Here is a 21,857-nt window from a genome sequence, read left to right as displayed (position 1 = left end):
CACTCCCATCCCAGTTCTTTCCACCCTGTAGCCAGGCACTCCCAGTGGGTGACTAGTCTCATTAGTTTCTGCTTTCTTCCTGTTTCTTTTGCCGTAATGAGCACATACAGATGGTCCCTGATTTACAGTGGTTCAACTTAACAATTTTTCAACTTTACGATGGTGTGAAAGCTAGACACATTCGGTAGAAACTGCCTTGGATTTTGAATTTTGATCTTTTCCCAGGCTAGCAACATGCAGTACAATCCTCTTGTGATGCTGGGCCGCACGGCCACAGCTCCGAGCCAGCCCCATAGTCACTGTCATTCTGTTTTTCACTTTCTGTTTTCAGTGAATTATGTGAGGTGATTAACACTTTGTTTTCAAATAGGCTCTGTGTTAAATGATTTCCCCCAACTATAAGCTAATGTAATTGTTCTGAGTACGTTTAAGGTAGGCCAGGCTAAGCTCTGAGGGTTGGTAGGTTAGGTAGGTTGGTAGGTTAGCCTGAATTTTTGACTCAGTCTTTTCAACTTACGATGGGTTTATTTGGTTTATTGGACTGTAAGACCTCTATTTTTCTTACCTTATAACCTCTTCTTTCTTATGTGAATAATAACTCTTTTCATTAAATACTATCTTTTGAGTGCTGTCTTTCCAATATTTTTAAAAAGAGATTTATAATAATTTCTTTAAAAGTTTGATAGTAGTTACCCTCCTTTGTAGAGCTGCATGTACTATTATGTCAAGAGGATCTCAAATTATAATTTTTAATTTGTTTGTCATTCTTAGCAAGGTAAGTATTTGTCAAAGTATAATCCTTGTATTTGGGAGGAAAATAGCGTGTTTGTTTATATGTTCTTTGAAAGGTATAATTGGTCATGGAATAATGTGCTTTTCAGGTATCTTAATATCTATGTGGGGCTTCCTGATGTTGAAGAAAGCTTCAATGTAACCAGACCAGTATCCCCTCATGAGGTAATTATCCACCTTACCGTAACTGAATTTGTTTGCCTTAGCTCAGAGTCTGTGCCCCTAATATATGCTCTTAAAATGATTTAAAAACAGGGAAAAAAATATCTCCTATGAGACAAAGATAACCAAAATAAGTTAGCATTTATATAATACTGTATTCAGAATCAATTCCGCACAATTTAGTTCATCACTGGATCCTAGTTAGCGTGCACTGTTACATAACTGTCCTTTCTGCATCCCTGCCTCTGAGCCTTTGAGCAGCTCCCTTCGCTTCTGCCCCAGCCTTTGAGCAGCGCTCCCCTCGCCCCTGCCCCAGCCAGCCAGCCACTTGTGCCGAGGACCGTGTGCTGTGCATTTGCAGAGGTTACCGAGCATGTTTTTTGAGGATCAGCAGGCAACGTGTCAGGCAGAGGAGACCAAGGGCAGGGGCTCAGAGTCTGTTAGAAGAGATGGATGGGAGGAAAATTTGAATTCCAGGATTTTAGCCGAGCTGCAGACAAAAGATTGTAGAACAGGCCCATTTATTGGCTTTTAAAACATTCTAGATTCCTCTGGAAATTCTTCCACTTACTGTCCATAATTTGGAATTGATTACTGTCCATAAATTATTTGGAATTAATTACTGTCCATAATTGGAATTTTAGGGAAAAAGTGATTTTTGTAGATTTATGTAGTTTTTGTTAATGTAAAACTAAAATGTTAAGCAATCAGGGAAAGTGGCAGAGGAACCTTTACTAAACAATAAGTAAGTTGTTAGAATGTTAGGTTTGTTGTCTGAGCAAAGTTATCGGGAAGTACGATCATAGAACCAGACATTTCACACAGGTATATGTCGATGTTATTTTCTCACCGAGCATCGAGTGTCAGTTGGACATTTATTTTGTGCCTCAGCATTGAGAGATAAAAAGAAATGAGACCCTCTCCTTCCTCAGGGAGTTCATACACTGTGGAGAGATAGAGCACGTGAAACGGACACTAGGGGTTGCACACTGGAATGCCTGGAAGGGTGAGGGAGGCAAGAGAAGGGAAGTTGTGTTGAGTAGGAAGTGGTGAGGTTTGGAATGTTGGAAAGCACGGGCACCCCCTTTAACTTTCCCCACTTCCTGTTCTATTTTGCTGGAGTTTTCCAATTTTGTAGGAACTAGGCAGCCAATTAGCAATTTCCATGTCATCTTCTGAATTATATTACCAAGTGTAGAGTAGAGAGACGACAAAGCAGTTTGAAGTAGTTCAAGAAGCCTGAGGCCACAGTTGTCCTAATCATTCTTTCTGATGTTGGAGAGAACACATGGGTGTTACTGCAGTTAGGGAGGGAGGGAGGCACGAAGATTTCTTGGAGGGGTTTTGATCCTTGGGGAGATGGGGAGAGCGGGAGAGTAGGTGGGTGGGCAGTCGGGACCCACCGCAGGAGTGGCGGGGTGTTGGTGCTGCCGATCCCCAGCACAGCCCCACTCCTGTGATGACAGGGAGGCCGGGGGTGTCAGGGGGACAGATGGAGCTCATGGGGTAGTTTGGGACCTATGGAAAGGATTCCCGTTTTTACATCTGTTATACTTCATTTCCATTTGAAGGAGAGGAATTTGTTGAAACACACAAATATTTGCCCACTGTGGGCGTTACATTGTTGTTGTTTTTAATAAAAATGAGACACTATCTGTATAATACTCTGTAGCAGGTGCTATTCTAAAAATATATATTTATACTCTTAGGAATTAAAATTATTCTCATTCCCTCTTTACATACGATGAGACCAAGGCACTGAAGGTTATTCAGAACTTAAGTGGCGGAGCTGGCATTGGAGCATAGGTGACAAGGTGCGCACTCCGAGCCCTCAGGCCACGTCGCCTTTGGTGTGGCCTGAAGACAGAGGCTCAATCTAAGTAAATGTAAAATAAGCAATTTTTGTTCATCATTAATAGAGCTATCTAATATTTAAAGATCCCACGCACTGGAAAAGAGACAGTTTAAATCTGTTTTTGGTTTAGTTGGAGGCAGAGAGAGGATTCAGTACCGTGAATTACATGGTTGATATTCAGAGAAATTCTTTTTTTGAGAGTACAGGCCGACTAATGACCATCAGTAAAACAGGGAGGTCATTACCATCTTGGTGAGGTTTGCCGTGTCTGGTCATGGCTCAGGTAAGGCATCATTTAGCGGCACATCGCCTTGTCAAACTACAGCACACACCAGTAGTTTCTAAAGTTCCCCAGACGATGCAGAAATTGTTAATAGGATGTGTTGGACAATTTGTGCTCTAGGATACTGCTTGTTAAGGAATTCTGTGATAGAGTTAGTTTATTTGGAGAGTAAGAGGAAGTATAGTTTAAATTTTTTAGTTTGTACATGTGTATACTTTGGGTATTACACTGGTTGTGTTGTTAACTTTTCCAGTGAGGTACCCACATAGGCTGTTCCTTGAAAACTGGGTCCATGGAAAGTAAATTGCTTCAAAGTTGGGAGCAGACCGGGGATGGCATCAGATGGGGGGAAGCCAGTCAGTACTAGAGTTACTGGGTCATCTCTGGGCCGGCAGGGGCAGAGATGCCATGGCGGTGTCTAGATCAGTGGCTGGTGTCATTCCCCTCCTGGAAAAGGCAGGCTCATCACTCCTGGTGCCCTCACAGCAGCACGTGGAATAGCACAGGTCGTGTGGACTATACTCGTACTGGAAACGGAGCTCTTGGAGACTTCAGGACCTTTTCTTTCCCAGGGAGGAGGAGCAATGACTGTCTGGTTGTCTTTCAGTGCCGTTTGCGGGACATGACGTACTCCGCGCCCATCACCGTGGACATCGAGTACACCCGCGGCAGCCAGCGGATCATCCGGAACGCCTTACCCATCGGCAGGTGAGAGACGGTGTCCGAGCTGGAGCACACTGCCTGCATTCTAGCCCTGCGGGGTGACCTTGAGCAAGTCCTACAGTTCCCTTTGCCCCATTTCCTCACCCAATAGATATGGGAAACGGTGCCTACTTCATGGGAGTCTTTCTGGGGACCCTTGAGTCGGCCCAGCAGAGCGCTCCGAGCAGTGGGCAGCGCATGGCTGGGATGGCAGGGCTCTTTCATCGTGAAACCTTTCTGTAGAGCTGAGGAGAATGCTTCCACCTCCTCCTGAAATCCCGGCTGTTAGGGAAGCATTAGGTTCATTTCAGTGAACTCTCCTGGGCCAGTCTTCTTGGTGGATTCATGTGTGTTTTAAGTTTGCATTTTTTTGGAAAGTCGAACTGTTTCCAATATAGCGGGTATTTGAGGGAGAAATTATTTATTTGCCTGGAACAGGTTTGGAAATGATAGATCATATCAGCTAGCATTGTTGTAGTTTGCTTTCCCTCATAAGGAAAATGTACCCACTTGCCTGTAGAAATGGACAAAACTCACAGCACTGTGTATCCGATAACGGGGTTGGACTTTAAACTTAGTGCGAACAATTCCCACCCAAGTGTATCTCCCCCTTCTGCAGAGCTTAATAAATACCCTTTGGTTCAGTAAATACGCACCAGTTGCCTGTCACTTGTCCTGCACTGTGTTGGGGGCTCGGGTCAACAGAAGATACTTAGAACTCCTGTTGGCTGTATTCATCCCCAGCTGCTGGGGAAGGCAGGCTTGAGTAACTGTGGGACCATCTGGCAGGTGCTGTGATGGCGAGGTCCAGAGTAACGTGGAAACACACAGGTTTAGCAGATCCTCCTCTGTAGTCTCCTAAAGGAGGGGCTGTGTGTATTGTTCCTGTCCTCACTCCTCAGTGAGGAAAGTGAGTTGGGATATCAGAATATTAATATTCATTTTAGCAGGACTGTTTTTCAGTGTCAAGACCTTCCTTCTTTCTCACATATGGACCGTAGTCATGCCCGTTTAATCTTGGATCATAAGTAATTTCCCAGGTTGAATATTGTGAAGGCAGACTGGAGAGGCAGGCTCAGGATCACTAGTGCCATCTAAAGGGTTTACATCCTGGTTAGGAGGAGGCGGGGAAGGCGTGCATGTGGCCAGTGTTTGGTGAGTACCTGCCGCGTGCCAGACTCTGGGAGAGGTGACTACATTCACTGCACTTGTGCAAGCGACCGTCTGTGGGTCTGACTGCTTGCATGGACCGTGCACTAGCCACATTACACATGGCCTCATGGAAGGCTGTGGCTTTTGGGTTTGGGGTTTGGTGGTTTTGTTTTTTTGTTTAAGGAAGAAGATTTCCGTTTAATTCAAGTAATAGTCCTACTTGGTAACAAATCAAATAGTAGATGAGAGGACTTGATACAAAGAAGAGGCCTCCCTGGTTCCTCACCGCAGTCCTGCTCCCATCTCATGACCATGTCTCTTATTCTGGTGATTTTAGTGCATCCACAACTTTCAATGCTGTGTATGTGCCTCTACTTCTTGGTACATCAACTTTAGACACTATTTGTTTAAAACTCCGGATATTTGGTTTTGTCTGAAGAGCTCTTCACGTGGACCTCATTCTGCATGACGCCATTAACATCACACCAGTAAGGTGCCAGGGACTCTCCCTCCACACTTTGTACCCCCTCCCCCCAACTCCCGCTTTCATTGCAGGTGGGGCCCTGTTGTCCAGTCATCCTTCCCTGTTTGGTAAGCGGCCTGTTCTCTCTGGGTTTTAAATTTTCTCTTTGTCTTCAATGACTGTATTTTGACTATGGTGTGTTTTGATGTGGCTTTCTTTTTATTTATTCTGTGTAGATATGATTGTGTGGGTTCATGGCTTGCCTACATTTCTGAAAGTCCACGGCCGCCATCTCTTTGAATAAGACTCCTTGCCCATTGTGTATATTTTTTCCATCTAGAATCTGACGAGGTGTCTATGAGACTTTTTCGCTCTGTCTTTTCTTGCCTCTTAAACTTTGTTATACATTCCTTCTCTTTTTCTGAAATACATTCCCAGTAATTTCTTCAGGTCTCTTTTACAGCTCAATAATTCTGTCTGCACCCAGGGGCAAATCTGTTATTCAGCCTATTCATAGATTTTTAAATTAATATTTTTCACATGTAGAAGTTTTGCTTCGTTCTTAAAATTGCCGGTGAGTGTCTTGGTAGGCTCTTGTTCCTCACACTTTGTTCATTGTGGTATTTCTACGTGACGAATGGCCGTCCCTTTGCTTACCATGGGTGGAGAGTTGCCATTTCTGACTAGTACGAAAGTCTGTCTGCAAAGTTTAAGGAAACTAAACCCTTGAATTTTTATTCTCTGGACTGGAAGAGCAGCAAACCTAGGGAAGTGCTTCATTTCACTCGGCTCTCACGTAACTGCCACTCATCTGCCTTTTCTGAAATGTCCAAGAGGAATGCAGACCCCTTGGTGATGTGTACAGAGCATGGTGCCTCTTTTCACCTCTTTTGCCAGTGACCATCTTTATGTGATATTTTCTTTTGTTTTTCAATAGAATGCCCATAATGCTGCGTAGTTCAAACTGCGTTCTCACGGGGAAGACGCCAGCAGAATTCGCCAAACTAAATGAATGTCCTTTAGATCCAGGTATGTGTGATTCCTTAGGTTTTCACCCCCCACCTCTTACCCTTTCTGGGCCTTTCTTTCGCTGTTGCTGTTGCTTTAATTCTCAAAAACAATACCAGCCTTTCTACTTTATAATGAACTTGGATAATACTGTCCACAAACCATGGGGCTTCTGGGTGGCGCAGCCCATTAGACTTCGGACTCTTGATTTCGGCTTCTGCCCGGGTTATGATCTCCGGGTGATGAGATTAAGGCCTGTGTGGGCTCTGCCCTGAGCACAGAGTCTGCTTAAGATTCTCTCTCTCTCTCTCTCCCTCCCCACTTCTGTCAGCACCCAGCTGGCTCACACCTACGTGCTCTCTAAGAAAAAAAAATTAAAAATATTTTCGGAACATCCAGAAATTTAGCTCCAACTTTATTCTTTTAGTCTATATTTCTAAAAGATGTACTATTTCCTCTAGCTGTTTTCATCTGTTCCTCTAAAGTTGCATGGATATAAAATCACAGAAGGTCTTGGAAAGAGGTTAACAAAGGACATGACTTTTTTAGACTATAACAGAATGTTACATAAGTCAAATATATTGCTTGTTCTTGTTTATATTCTAAAAGTAAAATGAAGCCTCACTTTATCTTATTTTGAATTGTGTGCAAAGAAAGGACATATGATAATGTTTAAGGATTTGGTTCAGTATGGAATACTTAGGAAACCTAATCCTAGTCTACTATTGTCCCTGATTTGTTAGAAAACTTAGGGCAATTTTGAGTTTATATTGAAGATTGTTGGTTATTTCTATGCTTAAGAAATTTGAAGACTAATTTATTTAACATATTTTTTCCATTTGCCTCTTGTGAATGTATGGCGCTGGTCATACGTACACCAGTAAAATCTGGTCCCTGTCCTCAAGAGGTTTATTTTCTAGTGGCTCGTTTGTCTAAAGTCACGTGCTGACACTGTCATCGTTCATACAACAGCATCAGCAAATGCTTCTGAGTGTTGGTCAGCACCGTGGAGCAGTGGAGGAGGGGGTCTCTGAATCAGGAGGTCACTGTCGCTCCTCAGTCACACTCTCAGAAGAACGGGACGTGAACCTTTTCTTGCTTCCTTTGGGCAGGTGGCTACTTCATTGTCAAGGGGGTAGAGAAAGTTATTCTTATCCAAGAGCAGCTGTCTAAGAACAGGATCATCGTGGAGGCCGACAGGAAAGGGGCGGTTGGTGCTTCAGTTACCAGGTATGGAAAGCAGGGATGTTGCTAAGAAACGCTAATAATTTCATTAATATCGGATGACTGTGTTTCAGTACAGAGGTAGCCTGTTACTTTTATAAGAAGCAGCAAAATACTGGTCTGTTCAATGATTCAATTTATTGTGTAACACTGGAAACATGGAGTATTGATTTAAAATTTTTAGTGATGAAAGTGTGAAACATTGGTTGAAAGGCTACTAGCTGTTTTATTCAAGTTGGATTTTGTTGTAGTAAAGGAATGTTGGAAAAAGAAATATAAAACCACTCCTTTTCTTTTTCATGTTTGTTTTTAGGCTTTGACCATTTTGCATAATGTATTTTTAGATCGTTATGACCAGAGATTATTTTTTACTTAATATTTAATGAATTCTGTCATGGACTTACATCTTATTGTTAGTTTTCTTGACTGGCCTCTTTCACAGTGTACTCATTTTTCTCCAGCAGCATCTCTTGTCTCCTGTAACTTTTCTCTGATTTATTATCATATGTAATTTGAAATTTGTAAATTCAAACATTCTGGGAAGGAAACAGTCATAGAATAATCAAGATGTCAGTATTCAGTAGGGTTGTTTGTCCTCCAATGACCTGTAATAAACTGTACAACGCAGACTTCTTTAATTTTCCTTTCTGATCAGCCGAGGGGATGGGGGCAGCTAACAGTAATGGCCATTTACTGGGCAGTCACTAGGCACTAGGCAGTGTAACAGTTGCTGTATTTGTCACCTCAGCCCTCCAAGATAAGTGGTGTTATTTCTCTTTCACTGCTGAGTAACAGGCCTTGGGCTCAAGGTCCTGCTGGTCAGAAGAGGTGGCCAGCATTTGGAGCCAGAGCTAATAATTCTGTGACCCAGGTGTTCCTACTGTCTACAGCTTTTGGAGCCAGGGAATTGGGATCTAAATCCCAGAGTTGTTGTTCGGTAGTTATGAGGCACTTGGATGGGCAGTTACAGATCTCCTCTAAGCAGTGGTTTCCTCATGTGTGATTTGGGGACAGTCCTTCCGAGTAAGCATAGTATGTAGGAGATCAGAGCTAATATGAGTGTGTCACGTAGTGTTAATGGTGCCTAGTGGATGAGCAGTGTGTGTTCCTGTTGCAGCCGATTACACTTGGAAATGTTTTTAAATCTATTAGGAACTTTGTAGCTGATGAGATAGCAATGAAAGGAGATTCCTTAGTTTCTTTTGGCTTCACTGTATAGTAAGAGTGTGGATATGTTTTATTGGATGATTAAACACTCACAGAGTTTAAATTCATTTCTTCATCATTTTTTCATTATGGTATAGACTCTTCTGAGGTTTTTTTTTTTTTTGAAATGTATAAAATTGATCATGAATGTACCTCATACTGAAAGCAGTTCAGGTGGAACCAAGGTGAAGTAGGGTCAAAATAAATTTGTCACTCCCTCACCCACGAAATTCCACCCTATTGTCAAAGCTATAGAAACGTGTAGTGTTTTTAAATATTCGTGGAAATGGCAGGAAAGCTTGGAAAGGAGTTATGCATCTTCAAAAGGCCTCTATTAGGAGGGAGCTTCCTGATCATTACTGATTACTGAGTCTTACTGATTGATGATCATTGCTGCTGCGTGCTACTGGCTTGAAACCAAGTGGGGAGACAGTTTAACCAACTTGTGTTTCCTTGTAGCTCCACCCATGAGAAAAAAAGCAGAACCAATATGGCTGTGAAACAGGGACGATTTTATTTGAGGCATAATACGTTGTCAGAAGATATTCCCATTGTCATCATATTTAAGGTAAGGCTGCAGGTGCCTACTGAAAATGATAAGTCTTTCTTGCTTTATTTTCATACGTCATTAGAAATTTGGAGGCGAAGGATCTCGAGGAATGGAAAGATTTGTAGCATACGTATGTTGTCAGTTATGTAATATATTTTAAATTGAAAGCTACTAAGATCAGGGTTCACGTGTTTTCAATATTTTTAACAGCTATGCAATAAAAAATCCTAAGGTATTGCTATGATGAGTGCTGTGAAGTGTGTAAACCTGGCGATTCACAGACCTGTACCCCTGGGGATAAAAATATATGTTTATAAAAAATAAAATTAAAAAAAAAAAAAATCCTAAGGTATGAGGGGCGCCTGGGTGGCTCAGTGGGTTAAGTCTCTGCCTTTGGCTCAGGTCATGATCTCAGGGTCCTGGGATCGAGCCCCATATCAGGCTCTCTGCACAGCAGGGAGCCTGCTTCCCCCTCTCTCTCTGCCTGGTTCTCTGCCTACTTGTGATCTCTCTCTTTCTCTGTAAAAAAAAAAGAAAAAAAAATCTGAAGGTACGAAAGGATATATAGTGAGAAATAAGCCTTTCTACTCACTGGGACCTAACCACATAGTTATCCTACCCGGGACACTGCTGCTCCTGGTTTATGGGGCATCTTTCAAGAGATAGTGCTGGTACAAGCACGTGTGTCTGTAGCAGGTTTTATTGTTTTGTGTTTCACTTTACATACATTGCACATCATTTTGCACTCGGCTTGTTTTCTTTTTTGTAACTTTCATCTTGGAGCTTGTGTTACCTTATCAATTCATACAGAGCTACCACATTCTTTTTGACAAACTATCCCATTATGGATGTACCACAGTTTACTTACTCATTCTTCCCCTGGGGAATACACACGTCTCTTGCTGTTAGAGGACTGCTGTAATACCACGTTACCCAGGCGTAGGGGTATCTGTAGGCAAACTAAATTCCTAGGAGTAGAATTTTCCAGGTCAAAAAATAGGAACCAAGTTTGTTCTTTTTTATGGACTTTGGGAGTCTGATGTGTTTCTACATAAACATGAATGTTTTTAAACTGATTTTTTTCGGCTTGCTCGTGGATTGGTGACTTAGAACCCAAAAGACATTTTCCCATAGAAATTGTGTTTAAAAGGTTCAGTCTTATAGATAATTGCATAGTGGCTCACCTCACCTGCTCTGAGACTTGAAGGTTACACGTTTTATGAACATTTGAATTGTATTAGTCATTAAGCAGAATTTTAAAATAGCATCCTGTGATATGGTGGATCCTTCTTGTTTGTGAATTCTGTATTTGCGACTTCTCCTACTTGCTAAAATTTATTTTTGACCCTGAGATCATCACCTCTGGTGGTTTTGCGGTTATTCACGGACCCGCACAGGCTCAGAGCAGTGAAAGATTTGAGTCCCCAAACTGCGTTCCCAGCTGAGGTCGAAGAAGGCCACGCTCCCCCTTCTTGTTTCTGCCCTCTTGCTGTAAACAGGTGGGATCTGCCTAGGGCCATGTTCTTTCACATTTTTGTGCTTTTGGGTGGGATTTTGCTGTGTGAAATGTCCCCCAAGCCAAGGCTGAAGTGCCGGATAGTGTTTCTAAGCGCAGGAAGGCAGTGATGTGCCTTACGGAGAAGATGCGTGTGTCAGATAAGCTCCGTCTGGGCATGAATTACACTGCTGTTGTCTGTAAGTTTATCACATAAGGCGTCTTTAAGTAGAAACACATGGAAAGCAAGGTTCTGTACGGATGGGTTGAAGGAAATGTAACCAGAGGCCCACAGGACAGAACTGTATTTCCCGTCTTCTCCCATGAAGGGTGTGTGTGGGCCAGGAGGGAATCTTGCTGACAGGGCTGACTGAAACCAAGAGCTCAGTTTATTCGAGTCGATACTGAAGGGAGTGGGTACTTGGACAGTGTTCGAGGTTAACACTCTTCTCTCATTTAGTTTTGCTTCGAAACTAAATATTCCTGCTTGGCAGTTGTTAGGGTAGTTGAAGCTTCTGGGGCGGGTGGTTAGAAGGAAAGACATTTGAGTATACGATTCAGAGGAATAAGAGAGAAGGATTTGAATTTGTCCTGTAGGAGTTGTGACCTGGCGACAGCACAGGAGTGGGGGAAATAGGCCTCTTTGTGTCGGATGAGAGTTGGGGCCATGAAGGGCGTCCTGGCTTGTTCATGGGTATTGAGTGGATGTTGACCAGTTGGGTTCTTTTTTTTTTTTTAAGATTCTATTTGTTTATTTGACAGAGAGAGAGAGAGAGAGAGAGGGAGAAGCAGGCTCTCCACTGAGCAGAGAGCTCGATGCGGGGCTTCATCCCAGGACCCTGAGACCGTGACCCGAGCGGAAGGCAGAGGCTTTAACCCACTGAGCCACCCAGGCGCCCCAACCAGTTGGGTTCTTTAACTCAGGAAATAACTGCGTTCTGAATGTAATTACATGAAGAAGGTTGTAGGAGATTTTTTTTTTTTTAAGATTATTTATTTATTTGAGAGGGACTGCAACATGGGGGATACGGGCTTAATACCAGGACCCTGAGATCATGACCTGAGCCAAAGTCAGATGCTTAACCAACTGAGCCACACGGGCATCCCTGTAGATTTTTTTTTTCATGTTTAGTGCAACTTAATATACTTTTAAGTTCTCTAAATGAGGTGATGTCATTTTCTATTTAGGATGATTATGGTGATCATAATAGCAGTACCATTTATATCGACAGGAGGGTGGGGAGCCAGAGAGAATTCTTAAATGTACTTTTTATTACCTTTCTAAAGTGTTTATATATTTTTTTTAAAGATTTTATTATTTATTTATTTGACAGACAGAGATCACAAGTAGGCAGAGAGACAGGCAGAGAGAGAGGAGGAAGCAGGCTCCCCGCCGAGCAGAGAGCCCGATGTGGGGCTCGATCCCAAGACCCTGAGATCATGACCTGAGCCGAAGGCAGAGGCTTAACCCTCTGAGCCACCCAGGTGTCCCTAAAGTGTTTATATTTTTAAATCGCAGAAGTAATGTTGTCTTTTCTTGTCGGGATCTCACAGGCCCCAATGCCGTGCGTTGTATACTTAGTGATTAGGAGGGAAAAAGAATTTCATCTAACTGTGTAGAATTCCATCTCCAGTAGAGGGCAGTGTGTTCCCATGGATCAAAAAGAGTTTCATGGATGTTTTGGAGGCTTAAAGCCGCTCTGGACTACTTTCCTTAGACCAGAAATTATAAATTGATTGTAATAATGCAGTAGTCTTATGTTACTCACATGGAAAATACATCCCATTTTAACATGGACATGTTAAAATCGGAAAACGTTTGTCAAATACTTTTTTGGCTAAGTAGCAAAATTTTGATAAGACAGTTTCTTCTGTCAAATTTAATATTATATTGCAAATGCGTACATGTGCTTATAGCAAACTTAAGTCCTTTTTATAACGGGGCTGTAAATTAATATGTGCTTTTATATAGCCTGTAGTTGAGATTTCAGATTTCTCCTTTTCTGATTATAAAACAGTCCTTGAATTGTACAAATTTAGAAAGTTACTGAAAAGTAGAACTACATTTTTGGACCTGTTTTTTCAGACCCTTCTTCCTTTGCTTTGGTAATATACACATAGATTTTACTATTTTTTTCCCACTGAACAGTGAATTGTGAAAAGCTTTCCATATCTATAAATACAGAGCTACATCATTATTTTTAGTAGGTGTTGTACAGGAATTAGCCATGGGTGGTGTAATCTGTTTAACCAGTTTCCCATAGGGGGACATTTAGGTATCCTTTTTCCCCCAAGTTTTCACTCTGATACACGACCCTGGGTCTTCTTCTACATAAATATTTGTGTATATTGCTGAGTAGTTTGTGAGACTTAACTCCTGGGAATGGAATTAGATGTTTTTTTTAAAACCTTGGGCATGTGGCCAGAAATTTCTCATGAGACCTAACCATTGCATGCTAATCAGCAGTGTATAAGAATGACAACAACTATTTAAATGTTTTTCAGTTTAAATACTCGAAGTATATTGGTCACAGATAGTCCCGTTTTGCGGTCTCCTGTTAGAGGGACATTTTAACAGGAGATGGAACCTTGTCTGATGACTTCTATGAAGACTTTTCCATCTGGGCAGCAACACGGAAAATGGGAGATCTTAGCATCAGATGGATCTAGGCCAAATTCCAGCTTCTCTACTGGTTAACTGTGTGACCTCAGGCAGATTTTCCAGTCTCCCTGCGTCTTGGATAATTCCCCCGTAAAGTGAAAATTTCACCTGGGAGGGTTGTCCTGAAACGCAAAGGAGATAATCTATTTTTTGAAAACTGGGCAGCCTAAAATGAAGATACTATTTCTCTTGCCTTCGCTCTGCCTCCACATTCAGTGTCAGGAGCTGGGGAAAATAAACTGGGAGACCAGGAAAGTCACATCATTTCTCTTTTTGTGTTGTGTGGCCCTAACACAGACCTTGACAGTCATTAGGACTTGATGGTTGTTGATTGTAACCAACAATTGGCTAAAAGTGACAGAAGCAGCAGGGTTTCCAGGTTCCATGCTGGGTCTGAATATGATGGCTAAAGCTTTTTAAGACCTAGATCAGCCTTATTTATGGACTTGAATCACTACAAAGGTTCTCCTGACCATGAATCTTTCCCACTTTACATTTTGTATTCCCAAGTATTCAGCAGATGCTCTGTGATGGCCTCTGTAGTCTGAAAGTTTTTATAGAAAAGAAGATCAGATTTCAAGGGGGCTGGGCATTGTTTCTTGGAAACGAACTTACACTGAAATTTTTGATCTTTAAAGAGAAAAAACTGCAGAGTTAAAGAGGGCCATCACAGTTCTTTTAGTATCTACTAAGACTACTTTTAGTGATAATAGATCGATTCCTGGCTGAAGAAAGTTAGAAATTTCTGAATATTAGGTATTTTAAGCACTTTCTCCCTTTCCCTCCATCACACATATAAATCACTGTCAGTGGGCATGTTCTTCTCTCATTAGTATTTTCTGTCTTCACAAGTCACACTTGTAATCACACTTAGTGGGTATGCGAAGAGAAGACTTTATGCTGCTTCCTAAAGAGCGTACGCCCTCATTTTTGTTCTGTCTTACTCCCGATGGCCAGACTGGGTGACCTGCTGAAACGTATCATCTCTGCTGTTTCTTCACAAGGTTATTATACAGCATTCATTTCTGACTTATTAGTCAGGTGAAATGATTTCAGATATCTGGAGTACAAAGAGTTCCTTATAAAGCTAGTTTTCAGATGTCTAAATTATGTCTGTAAAGCACAATGGTTGGGCATTTTGCTGTCGTTTCCATAGCAATATGTCATTTATTTGTAGCTGTGACTTCCCAAGGCTGAGTAGTCATAAAATCAGTTTGGTCTTTGGCACTAGAGCGCTTTCGATGATAACCTGACCAAGTTACCACCCTGTTGTTCAGTGACCTGGTAGAGGAGGGGTTTAGTCCTTGTAGAGCAGAGCTTTGCCACTGATCCTTCTCCCTGCACATATGGTGTCATTTACCATGTACTTGGCGTATCTTTGCTTCGTGGCTTAGAAATATTTGGAAGGCCTAAGCAGTCTGTTTAGATCCATGTTAGAACACTTGAAAATTTTATGCAGTTATAAAATTACTGCTCAGATTCAGCTTCGGGACAGCTTGAAGCAGCTCCGTATGTCAAATGAGAATGCGGGAGGACTTTTTCACTACTATTACATGCCAAATCTATGTAGTCTTTTTCACTTAGAAATTGTTGAACTAAAAATTAATTACTAAAATAACCCAGGTGGCTTCGGTTCAGGTGTAGAGGTCGTCCTGCCTCAGGAGAGGGGACTGATCCAGAATGCTTCTGGCCATTTAGCTCTCGTATTCCCTTTCTGTCCCAGCGAGACCTTCTACTGCTCGATCATTTTGCACGCTCAGGTTGGCATCCGCCCCATGTGGATCTCTTTTAGTGTTTGCACTTTCCCCTGGGGAGGGAAGTGCATTGCTTACAAAGTTTTATTATCAGTGATTTTAGGAAAGGGTGACTAGATTCTACTACAGATTACTTGCCTTGGTGTTGTTTTTTGTATATTTGTCTGTTTTGATTCCGTTGAAACACATTTAACACTCTCCTGGGAGATTGAGAGGCAAAAGTTAATTTATATTCTAATTAGCTTTTCGCAGAGAAATACTCTCTTCTCATGTTTTTGGCTGACTTCTTGCAGACCAAGGAGAAAATGTAGACAGGCCTACCTACATGCCATCACTGTGAGAGTAGATGCCCTCCGTATGCTTCATCAGAGGGTAATCTAGGGTATTTTCCTTCATTGGTTTAAAAATTAGAACTGATAACAGTTTTTTTAAGATTGCTCTCTTTTAATCCGCGAAATGCTAAGTGTTTTAATGAACTTAAAATTTTTAATTATATTTTTAGTATTTTTAAGTAGTGCTGTTTATGTCTAGTGTCCATTTGAACAAATGCGTCCTATCAAATTAGAGCTAAAATGATGAAAATTAAAGTATAGAAGAGATTTGTGTTGTGAGAGCATCTTTGTTTACAAAACACAGTTTTGAACAAAACAAGTTCTACCTTTACAAAGCTTTTTTTACGTTTAAATAGCAAATTTAATTCCAAAAGTTGGTCTGTTAGTTATCTGTGCTGTGTAACAAATTATAGCACAGTTGCTGTTGGTCGGAGATGCAGAGGTTGCTTGGCTGGGTGGTTCAGGCTCAGGGTCTTTGAGGAGTCAAGTTGTCAGCCCGCGCTGAAGTCACCCAGAGGCTGGACTGGAGCGCGGCGGGGTCCGCTTCCATTCGCGGCTCCCCCATGATGGCATTTGGCTTCTCACCACCGGACCTTTCCACAGGCTGCATGAGTGTCTGCAGGACATGGCCGCTGGCTTCCCGCCCACGTGCTCTCTACCGGCAAGGGCAAGCAGGAAGCCGCGGTGCTGTTCATAACCAGGGCTCCGCAGTTGCACTCTGTGCTTCTTTCTTATAAAAGTGAGTCATTGAGTTGAGCTTCCACTCTGAAGGAGAGTCGTCTTTACCTTGTGGAGAGAGTGTCAAAGAATTTGGTGAATGTTTTTCAAACCACCACAGGTGGCTTGAAGGGACGTAGCATATATTTAACTTCCCCCCAACAAAAGTTTCAAACCTTCAGTCAGTTTACATCTGACCGTGAAGTATCCACATCGGATTTCTGGATCACAGATTACTCAAATTCAAATGGAGAGCTGTAGAATTTTACATCCTTTTGTTCAAAGAAATGAAGAAACAGGTGGACAAGGCGGTTCAGCAGTAGTGGTTGTGAAGTCGGTCACTGACCTTGTTTAAGGACAGACACTTCTGATCTCGTGACTCCAAGAGGTGCCCTTCCCGCTGTGCCCTGCTTATGTTCTCCACGTTCCTCCCTGGAACCTGAGACTCGGTTTCCCTCCTTCTCCCCCGTGTGTGGGGAAGCGGGCACCAGAGCATCGAAGCCTAGCGAGACAGTTTACAAATGTGGGTTCTATTTGTTCTCTGGTTCCGTTTTCTCTGCATAGCTGAAGGAAGAATTTTAATGCAAACATAACTTTTCCCGTAACTTCTAAGAAGCAGATTCTTTCTCTGCCAAGAGAGGTTTAGTGAGATTATGCTCTATTTCTTGATATGGCAGAATTCCATGCGGATGTGTGAAGGAGTGAGCCCTAGTGCCATATGGAATCTACAAAGACCGGCGTTGCCGGCTGCCACCTTGAAACACTTAAGATAAGTGGGTTTCTTAAACCTCTTAAGTGTGTTTTTAGTTTTTTTTTAGTTTTTTTTTTTTTTTTTTTTTTAAAAACTTCTTCTTAAAACTTGCGTTAAGTATAGCTTGATATCTCTGGAATAGTGAGCTAAAACATCCTTTAGGAAAAATTCTTCTAGCCTAAATGTGAATGAGTTGATCATTCTCAGAAAAATTAGTCTTGCGACAAAACTAATTGGGGTTCTGTTTACTTTCGGCAGTGCATATTTTCTGATTTACTGCTCTTTGGCTGTTTTGTTTTAATTTTTTAGTTTGCTTTCGTAATCGTGACCAGTGTCTCTGCTATACCTTCCTACCTCCTTTTTCACGGTGACACTTGCAGGATGTTCAAGCGTTTTAGAAGATTGCACACATGCGAAAAAAGTGCTTGAGAATGTTTGTTTTCCTCTTCCCAATCAAAATTTCTATTTCAGGTTCTTCTGCAGCTTGGGCTGGGGCTGCCAATGCCAGATGGCACCGTTTCTGAGAAAAGAGCTAGCTTTTGCTTAGAAGTAATACCCACAAACAATGCCAAATTAGCATAAGCAAATGTCAGTGAGTTAACACAAAGCCAACACTCTTTCTATCTTTTCTTTCCTTCCTAGGCCATGGGTGTTGAGAGTGACCAGGAAATTGTACAGATGATTGGAACAGAGGAGCACGTGATGGCTGCATTTGGGCCCAGCTTGGAAGAGTGCCAGAAAGCTCAGATTTTCACACAGATGCAGGTGTGTCTTTTCATGTCGTCCTTTGCTATGAAAGGGAATTGGAGATTTAATGTTGCTCGTGCATAAAGCATCAGATGCAGTAACTTCTTCGGGTGTAGGTGCGGGAGGGTGTTGGGGAGGTGGGAGGAACAGTAGAGAAGCTTCTTTGACTGGTGTTTTAGGAATTGGAGGAAGGAATCTGCTTTGATAAATTATCAGCCTATGGTGTCTAACCCTGAAGGGGGATATGTGTTCAAGAGGCTTTTGTTCTGATAAAATAGCAAGTACTCTTCTTTCACTTATTTGCCTGAGTGATCTATGTTTTTGTTTTTCTGGGTTTTTTGGGTTTTTTTAGAGAGATTTATTTATTTATTAGAGTGCATGTGAACGAGTGCACAGCAGGGGGTACAGAGGGAGAGAAAGAATCTTAAGCAGATTCTGCTCTGAGTGCAGAGCCTGATGTGGGGCTCGAGCTCTTGACCCTGAGATCACGACGTGAGCTGAATCCAACAGTTGAACGCTTAACCTACTGCGCCACCCAGTTGCCCTAATATATGTTTTTGAACTACAGCAACTCTAGTGTAGAAGATTTTTTTCTTCATTTCTCCTCAAGTTCCCTTTTTATTCCCTTCCAGTTGCTTTCAGTGTCCAGTTGTATATGGTCTCAGTCCCTTTTTCTGAATTCCTGGTGTCATCAGCAAGAAAAGCCAGGATCAGAAACCCTTTACCAGTACAAGCCTTCATCGACCTGCTAAAGAACTCCTAGCTGGACCTTGGGGATTTTAGGACAAGATTAGTTTCTTGTCTTCATATATATGTGTGTGTGTGTGTGTGTACACACGCTAAACATAATAGAAATAAGAAATATTAAAAACAATTGTACTTCCCTGCCCTTGTGACTGGAGCCCTCACAGCCCTTGTGACTGGAGCCCTCACAGCCACACCTCGGATGTCAAGTCCCACATTTGTAAAGTACTTTGCTAAGTATCAGTCCGTGGCAGTGCACCTCATAGCCGTCCTGGGGGTAGGGATTCCTGCTATAGAAGCACGGTAGACAGTGCTTACGTATCTGTATATACATTGTCTGTTCTGGGAGTTACGCACAATGAAGTATAAATTCCAGGTGGCATTTTTCTTGTTACCCAGGATGCTTATAGAGATAGCATTTTCCCACTTACATCTGTTAGTGTGTGTTCTGAAAAATCACACCTCTATTGATATTTTCATAGACTGAGCCAGACAAACATTTAAGGTTAATCATCATATGTAAGTGTATATAATTCCAAAGCACAAATCGGTAAGGATTATTCTTGCCCCTGCCTTCTTTTCATGCAGTTAAGTAAGAGTCAACTCAAGTTCTTGGGCAGGCCGCATCAGGAGAAGTTGTTTGGACTTTGGAGGTTCTATGTTTGGTCTTTATTAAAAATGAAATATGTAGTGAGCATGAGTCTTTGTTACACACTGGAATTATATTGTCCAAGGGTTCCAAGAACATGAAGAGGAAACGTCAAGAAATACCCAGGAGTTGGCCCAGGGGAGATACACACTCTCCTCTAAAGCTGTGTAATGTTCGGGAAGAGTGGTCTACCTTCACAATCCTTCAGTGGACGCAGTGAGATCCGTTATCCCTTTTATAACAAACAGCATCACTAGTGCTCAGATAGCCCTGTAACCCCAGCGTCACAGAGCTGTGTGAGCAGGGCTAAATAGTGGGTTGGGAAATCATTTACTTCTGCTATACAGGTGTTGACCGAAAACATCAGCTAACACAATGAGAGAAATTCAGTTCAGAGATGGGAATATGCAAACGGGGTATAACATGAACATGGCTCCTACTCTGCTGTGCTGGGTTAGAGCAGGGATTAATAATCTGCAACTAAGAAGATGCTCTTGAGGCATGCATAATCCAAAATGGTTGGTAAGTGCGACATACGAGTTAGGACAAGGTGGATATTGTATGTGATTGTAAGAGCAAGTAGCAAGTACGTGGTGAACTTTTGGCGGCATGGCACTTAGTGGATTTCTTAACACCTGAGTTGTGTTTGTGTTTAATGCTTCCCTTGGTATCTCTCCTCCATTCCTTCTGCCCACAAAGCCACTTGCTGGATCTTGCTTACGGATATTTTCTATCATTGTCGTCAAGGGCTGTGGCATAGAGAGAAGAAATTATGTATAACCTTCTTCGGAGGATAGGATGCACGAGGGGGTGTCGCATTAACCTGTTCACGCCCAGGTTGGGCTCTCACCCCAACCCTCACACTGTGCAGCCATGATAACATTATGACGCCAGGAAAAAGCTGACTGCGAGCTAACTCAGAAGGGGTACTAGGCCCCTGTGTTCCTGTTTCTTTCCTCAAAGTGAAGAATCTTTAGCTTCTTTCCCAAGGGAACTGGAAGACCAGAATTTCATGAGGACAGCTCAGTTGAGGGAAGACTGACCCGCCTGTCTCTTGGCAGTTTCCACTGACTGTGGGCTTGCTCTTATCTGGTGCTGGGTCCTACTTCTTGCTAGGTCATGGTGGCAGGGATTGGCCGTCTGGGGTTTTTTTGTTTTTTTTTTTTTTTTTGTAAAGATTTTATTTGTTTATTAGACAGAGATCACAAGTAGGCAGAGAGAGGGAGGGAAGCAGGCTCCCCACTGAACAGAGAGCCCAATGCAGGGCTCGATCCCAGGACCCCGAGATCATGACCTGAGCTGAAGGCAGAGGCTTTAACCCACTGAGCCACCCAGGCGTCCACAGAGTGTGAGTTTTTCATATGCTCTAATGGACACTAAACGGAGAGGATCCTATGATGTCCTGGTCTTACCACGGAGGACTTCCATTCCATTCCCAGCTCTGAACTAGTCATCAGGAATCAAAGAAAAAGATGACACAATGTCTAGTAGGATTGTGACATACCTGTAAATAGTTAAAATATGGCCAGGGTCTAAAGCGGAATGAAAGCACTTAGTTCCTTATGCATAAGGAATTCACATAGCAGAGAAAAGGAGTAGGTGATACCTGAGCTAGTTTTGAAGCACAGAAATTTCCCAGGCACATAACTGGGGACAGGAATTCCAAGATAAAGAATCAGGAATCCCAGCCCCTTTTTCTGACTAACTGAAAGCCAGTTAAAAAAAAAAAAAAATGCATTCATTGTTGTTTGAAAATTATCCTCTTTAAAAACTTTTTATAGTGGAAAAACAGCATGCACAAAATAGACAGAAGAGTAGTATGAACCGCCCTGTGCCCATCACCCAGCTTCAGTAATTACAGACAGTCTGCCATCTTGTTTCATCTAAATCTTCACCTACTCCTCACACCCACTATTTGATTAGTTTTTAATACTTCATATTTTAGGTACGATTTATGTGTGCTGAAATATACAAATCATAATTGCATAATTTTACATAATTGATGTAGAATATTTTTCCATTACCCCGGGGAAGTTCCCTGTGTTCCTTCTTTTTTTTTTTTTAATTTAAATTTTTTTATTTTTTTATAAGCATATAATGTATTTTTATCCCCAGGGCTACAGGTCTGTGAATCGCCAGGTTTACACACTTCACAGCACTCACATAACACATGCCCTCCCCAATGTCCATAACCCCACCCCCCTCTCCCGACCCCGCTCCCCCTAGCAACCCTGTTTGTTTTGTGAGATTAAGAATCACTTATGGTTTGTCTCCCTCCCAATCCCATCTTGTTTCATTTATTCTTTTCCTACCCCTCAAACTCCCCATGTTGCATCTCCACTTCCTCATATCAGGGAGATCATATGATAGTTGTCTTTCTCCAATTGACTTATTTCGCTAAACATAATACCCTCTAGTTCCATCCACGTCATTGCAAATGGCAAGATTTCATTTCTTTTGATGGCTGCATAGTATTCCATTGTGTATATATACCACCTCTTCTTTATCCATTCATCTGTTGATGGACACCTAGGTTCTTTCCATAGTTTGGCTATTGTGGACATTGCTGCTGTAAACATTCGGGTGCACGTGCCCGATTGGATCACTAT

At 42.2% G+C, this 21,857-nt stretch overlaps 1 protein-coding gene across 1 annotated transcript in view; it reads left to right on the top strand.

The window, feature by feature from the left end:
* Nucleotides 1–21,857, top strand: part of LOC111157663 (RNA polymerase III subunit B) — a 105,763-nt gene that overhangs the window by 10,374 nt on the left and 73,532 nt on the right. The window contains exons 5-10 of the mRNA XM_022519279.1: nucleotides 882–957; nucleotides 3,700–3,800; nucleotides 6,347–6,438; nucleotides 7,530–7,647; nucleotides 9,307–9,415; nucleotides 17,751–17,873. Coding sequence (XP_022374987.1) covers nucleotides 882–957; nucleotides 3,700–3,800; nucleotides 6,347–6,438; nucleotides 7,530–7,647; nucleotides 9,307–9,415; nucleotides 17,751–17,873 — 619 coding nt within the window. The remainder of the gene's footprint in view (nucleotides 1–881; nucleotides 958–3,699; nucleotides 3,801–6,346; nucleotides 6,439–7,529; nucleotides 7,648–9,306; nucleotides 9,416–17,750; nucleotides 17,874–21,857) is intronic.

The sequence above is a fragment of the Enhydra lutris genome, unplaced genomic scaffold (assembly GCF_002288905.1).
Source record: "Enhydra lutris kenyoni isolate GAN:26980312 unplaced genomic scaffold, ASM228890v2 scaffoldscaffold55, whole genome shotgun sequence".
In the NCBI taxonomy this organism is placed as follows: domain Eukaryota; kingdom Metazoa; phylum Chordata; class Mammalia; order Carnivora; family Mustelidae; genus Enhydra; species Enhydra lutris.
Note: the sequence above shows the minus strand (reverse complement) of the source record. Positions and strands in the feature narration are given on the sequence as shown.